A 6,067-nucleotide genomic window follows, 5' to 3' on the forward strand; every position below is an offset into this window, starting at 1 on the left:
TTCTTGTGCGGCATTTGTCCTTTCTTTCCAAATTAAGGTCATTCTTCAAAAGTGAATGAAAGTGCTAAAACACACAAAAAAATTCTGTAGCAAAGCATTAAAAAAAAGAATAAAGCAACAGAAAAAATTAAATCAGTGACAAAAAAATTCCAGAAGAAATTTATTATCTTCAGGAGAAAGAATCTGTACGCTCCTCCATTCAAAGAATTTCTGATTTAAAACAAACAATTCTCTTTTTTTATAATAATGCAGATTGATGTTATGCATCACTCACATACAGCTTTTAATTTTCTCCAAGGAGAGCAATTCTGCAAATACCATTCTATTGATAATTTTTCTTTTCTTTTTCACATAATTGTTGATTGAAATATTGACTTGTCGAGACTATAAGTCCTTGTGTCTCTGTTTATTATGACATTGCAGAAATAAATGAAAACTGGTTGATATTTTTTTATGTTATGCTGCCTATAAACTCTCTCTCTCTCAATCTCTCTTTTTTGTCTCTCTATTTCCATCTATGTCTGTCTGTCTGTCTGTCTGTCTGTCTGTCTGTCTGTCTGTCTGTCTCACACACACACACGAACACACAAGAAAACAACTACACATGTAGTTAATTAAATGACATAGAAAAAAGATTTATTTCATCTTGCCCGGCCCCCCGCCCTTCCACCACACACACACACAGCACAACACAGAGAGAGGTGCATGATAGCATTTTATTTGTTTCCCTGAATTAATATCATAGCCGAACCATATATATATCAACCTGAGAAATTAAATTTGAAAATCTGGAGAGAAAAAAAAGGAAGAATACTCACTCTACACTGAAAGCAAAATCACTCTGTAACACCAAATCTGGTATAAATGCACTTTGTAATAAAGGAGACGCGTACACTGGTTCTGTTTTATCATTGTTTGTTTGGTTGGTTGGTTGGTTGGTTGGCTGTTTGGTGGTTGTTTGCTTCATTGGTCTCTCGACTCCCAACAACACCACACCCACTTCCACCCATAACACAACCCACCACCACCCCCACCCCGCCCCTGGAGTCTCAAAGGCAAGGGGTTCCAGGTTCTACAACGGGTGGCACAAAGAATCTCTTCTTCAGAACCAGCGATTCTATGGGCGTGCGGCTTTTATCCATCTTCATGATCTCCTGCAACACCAATCTCTTCGTGTCCATGTCTCGGTCAACCATGATGACGTAACCATTGCTGTCGTCATCGTCTAGCACAGTCATGTAGCCCAGAGCCGCGTCAATGGGTCTGTGACGTAGAAAATCAAAGCGGAAAGAAAATTACCGACAAGACATGCAGCCAGAGAAAGTAGAGTACACGTACAGTCTGTGTACTCTACGGTCTCTGATGTAGCCTAAATGACATTTTGGGGAGAAAAGAAACTCGGTGTTCAGTTCGTTTCTGGGTAAGAAGTTAAAATTAAATTACTCAAAACTAATGCCTCTGAATTATCTCAGAGGATAATTGCTTTTGTATACGACCTTGATCAATTGGTATTATAATTGCATTTATTTATTCGTGTATTTATTAATGTTAATTTTCTATTCATTCACCGTTTATGCGCGTATCTATTTATTGTTCATTAAATTAAAATATATGTTTTTGATAAAGAGCATCCATCCATCCACACCATACGTACGCTTATATATTTATGTCTGTTTGTCTGTCTGTCTGGTTGTCTGTCTTTCTGTCTGTCTGTCTGTCTGTGTCTGTCTGTCTGTGTCTGTCTGTCTGTCTGTGTATCTATCTATCTATCTAGTAGTGGGGCTCGTATGTTGCAGACGCACTCATAAATCATTCACATCTTGCAACAAACATCATACTTTGTGGTAGTCTATTGTTCCTTATAATTATTTAAGGGATTTCAGATACAGAGCCACTTCAGAAATCGGTTTTTTTTGTCTTTGATAGGGAATAAAAGGCTGCATTTACAGCAGACGAAATTCGTACCAAAAGCGCTCAGCAGTAAATATTCCCAACTCAGCAAATGTAAAATTCAATGGTTTACCATGCACCAGAAGTTGTCTGCTGATAACACATGCATGACATAAATACTCTTATGGGTATTTTTGTGTTCTGGTATTTAATTTGATCGTTTTTAGAATTTTATATATCCGCAGCATGAAAATTCAAGATGGCGGCCTCCGCAACATTGCGTGTTTTGATTTGAGCGAAAACAACGTTTCTGAAGGTAAGTTTTCAAGAATACGCATCCATTCACCAATGTCACATCATTTTACTGTTTAATTCTCCCCTGGGGTCTGTTATTCATCGGGTGAAGCGCTGAAATGCAGAGTAATCTTGCAATAGCTCATCAAGCTGGATTGTGATGCTGATAGATCTAGATCTATCTGTTGATTACAAGTAAGGAAATCATGATCGCCACGCTGGTGATTTTAAACAGATTAAACGAACTTTGAATAAAAGGCGAGGAGAAAGAGATTGTTCATGGTATGATAAATGATTAGTCCTGCCTACGTTAAGGACTTCCATAAGGTGGGGAGGGGTAGAGTCAAAAACTGAGTGAGGGTAGGCCAGATAGTAGGATGACCAGCTGGAGATAAAAACACTCCACTCCCCATGTCTTTACAGTGTTGTGATCAAACTTTCAAAGACGGTAGGTAACAGACAAAAGCATACAGTGTATGCTAATCAAATGAGATAAGTGGTTTTGAAAAATGAAGAGGTACCGCTCTTTGAGTTTTACAATTTTGGTTTGTTGCTTGTTTCTCATCCTTTTGCTTATTTTAAGTTGACCGTGCATTGGTGTGAATTTTATTTTTACAGGATATATACAAGAGTTACACCACATGCCGGTTCCTGGGAACAAGCGTTCTGCATTTATTCCGGTGCCACAGAAGGGAGCCGATTTCACTAGCACTACTGTATCAAGGTTTGTTACCTAATACATCTTAACAGTAAGATTTTTTTATTTGTATTAATTGGAACATGTTTGCACATCATTTGTAAGCGACCTCTGTGAATTTGATGGGTTTAACGAACGAACCCTCACTATGGTCAACATTCTGTTAGCGACTGTTTGAAGCGAATAAATGTAGCGGTCAGAAAGATTCCAGAATCAGTTGGGTCACTGGAAACTGTGTTTGTTTGTTTTTTAACCTGAAACAGTAAGAATTATACGAATTCATGAAATACAATTTTCTTTCATTTTGATCTGTTGTGTGAAGACTTGCTAACCCGGCTTTGACCGACTCTCTGAGATAGTAAACATTATTCAAATACATTCAAATAAAAATGTCACTTTTCATCTTTTGTGTGAAGGGTACCACAGGCTGATTTCCTGCACCATGGATGTAGAGGAGGCCAGACAGTCTGCTTCTCATTCCAGCTGTGTTGCGTTTTTTTCTGCTCGTGAAGTGTATCGCCACATTGCCAAAGCCATTGGCCAAGAGAAGTCACCCTGTCTGCCCATTTTGCATAGCCTTACAGGCTGTGACACTATGTCGTTCTTCAATGGTATTGGGGAATCAGAAGGCTTGGGAAGTATGGTAAGCATTTGAAGACGTCACTCAAACTTTCTTCAGGTTGTCTGCTCCTCTTTGTAAGCTGAGTACCACTGACAGGGCAGCACAAGAGCTTTTTGGTGTACATTTGTAGGACAAAACCAGCAACGTACTGGGTGTAAACAGTGCTAGACGGTACCTCTTCAGTAAAAAGAGCTGCCAAATTGACCATAATCCCCTTACAAGTGAGGTGCTGCTGCAGGACATGAGATTGAGAAGAGCCATCTACCTATTAGACTTCCAAACTCTGTGGGCTGGCAGTTCAAGGCTGGAAAGTGGGAGTCATTCTGGACGAGCTTTCAAGAGATATCCAGCGTGTGCCGAGAACTCATGAGGTGTGCCTGCAAGAAGAGCTGTACAACAAAACGCTGCAAATGCTGCTAAGAAGGACTGCAGAGCACAGCTCTCTGCAAATGTGCTTGCATGCCTGTGAAAACTGTCAGCATCTAAACTGTGCAAAAATATTATTGCACCCATTTTCATACCCCAACTGAAACTTTTATTCCTGTGTCATTTTATTCAAACTGTCTATGCCATTAAAGGCTCGCATCTTCGCTATCTGGCACATTTTTTTTAACATCATCATTTACGCCGTCAAAATAAGGATACCCTTGACGTGACAAAGAGATGTGACAAAAACTTCGGGTACCTTTTAAAAAGCCGACGACAATTCCTGAGGCACAACTGGGTCACTGTTGTATACGAAGAGAAAGTCAACTTGATTATCCATCCAGAACAGGTTGTTTTATTTCGCCATCTTGCATATTTCTAGTGTTGTGCCATTGTACCTACTGATGTATGTGTCCATCTCACGGATGAGATGTTTATACGTGTCAAATTTGAGGGATACCCAAGTCAACTAAAATCCATGTATTTTAGCAATGACCAAGTGGGTTGCGTTGAAACTTTCAGGAATGTGTGTCTACGCACGAGGCGTAGTTCAACCGTTTGAGTACACTTTCAAATCTTCACGAAATAATATTTTAAAAACTGCCACAGGTTTGTTGACTTACATCCCACATATTTTTGACTTCGCATGTATATATGACAGATGGTTGTTTCAAGTACTGCCAAAGTTTCTTTTGAGTATAGACACTTGCCGGAATGTGCTAGTTGTGTAAACACATGAGAACAAACAACGTTTTCGAAATACAGCGATTATGAATTTTAGTCGACTTTTGAGTTGATACATTACATTTTTATCAGTTTTATTTTGGGGGTACCCTTATTTGGGCGGCGGTCAAATAACCCATGTAAAGGCCACCTTTTATCTTAAAAGTGTTCCAGTTAGCCAAGTTGAGTGCCCTCAATAGCATACATTGAATATAACAGCACAGGAATGAATGTTTTCGTTTTGGTATGAAAATTGGTGCAATATATTTATTTTTGCACAGTTTAGGTAATCCACAAATTCTTCAAACCTGCCACCCACACCGTCCAATCATTCTCTGCACCAACAATACATGTATTGTTTTGTTTAAAAATGTGTTTGTGTTAGTTTCTATTGCAAGAGAATGTCTTGTAGCATCAAAAATGCCAAAATACCCTTTTATTGGCGGCCATTTTGAAAATTGTAAAAAAACTACTGATTTCTTAATTTTTTTCACGGTGGCTCTGTATCAGGTTTTGTTAAGCAAAAGCAAATGTCCATTTACGCCAAATTTGCTGTTAATCACATGAAATGAAATATGCCTAACATACCCAACCGTTTACACTGGCGGCCATTTTGAAAAATTGTTTAAAAACTACCCATTTTTTATTTTTCGCGATGGCTCTGTATCAGGTTTTGTTAAGCACATAAAACTCTTCATATTTGCTTAATTTGGTGTTTGTTGCATGATTTGAATGATTTTGCAACATAGGAGCCCCACTATAGCTCATACGAACATCAACATATTAGTTTCACTTTCTTTACAAGTGCACTGGCCGTTCAGAACTTTTCATGAAAAAAATTTGACAAATTTCTATTGACGAAAGGTAGAACAGAAAAGACGACAAAAGCAAAACGATGTACCCTCTTACCGAAGCCATATCTCTTGGGGAACGTTAGGATGATCATAGCCCTCAGGAATGATGGGGGGAGGGTAGCGTCTACCCGCCTTAATGCCTGCCTCCTCCCCCGCGGCGCTGAGAGGGGTGAGCACCCAACAAGGGCTGACCACTGCCCACCTCACGTCGTGTGTCTTCTGGTCTGGGTTGTTCTGTGGAGTGAGGGAAGAGGTTGGTGAGTGAGGGAGAGAAAGGGAGGGAGAGAAAGAGAGAGGAAGGAGAGAGAGAGAGAGTGGGGAGAGATAGAGGGAGAGGGGAAAGAGAGAGGGAAGGGAGAGAGAGGAGGGAGAGAGAGGGGGGAGAGAGAGAGGGAAGAGACAGAGGATGGCAAGGGGAGAGAGAGGGGGGGAAAGACAGAGGAGAGAGAGAGAGAAAGAGAGAGAGGATGGCAAGGGGAGAGAGAGGGGGGAAGAAACAGAGGAGAGAGAGAGAGGAGAGAGAAGGAAGAAGAGAGAGAGAGAGAGGGAAGAGAGAGAGAG

General features: G+C 40.1%; 1 protein-coding gene across 2 annotated transcripts in view; it reads right to left on the reverse strand.

Annotated features, from left to right (window-relative positions):
• Window positions 1-696: 696 nt before the first annotated feature.
• LOC138950737 (15-hydroxyprostaglandin dehydrogenase [NAD(+)]-like) overlaps window positions 697-6,067 on the reverse strand; it is a 23,632-nt gene continuing 18,261 nt past the window's right edge. For both annotated transcript variants that reach the window (XM_070322466.1, XM_070322467.1), the window contains exons 6-7: window positions 5,562-5,740; window positions 697-1,263 (exon numbers count right to left, since the gene is read on the reverse strand). In XM_070322466.1, the coding sequence (XP_070178567.1) occupies window positions 1,050-1,263; window positions 5,562-5,740 (393 nt within the window). In that variant the 3' untranslated portion in view covers window positions 697-1,049. The remainder of the gene's footprint in view (window positions 1,264-5,561; window positions 5,741-6,067) is intronic.

Source organism: Littorina saxatilis, linkage group LG16 (genome assembly GCF_037325665.1).
Source record: "Littorina saxatilis isolate snail1 linkage group LG16, US_GU_Lsax_2.0, whole genome shotgun sequence".
Taxonomy (NCBI): domain Eukaryota; kingdom Metazoa; phylum Mollusca; class Gastropoda; order Littorinimorpha; family Littorinidae; genus Littorina; species Littorina saxatilis.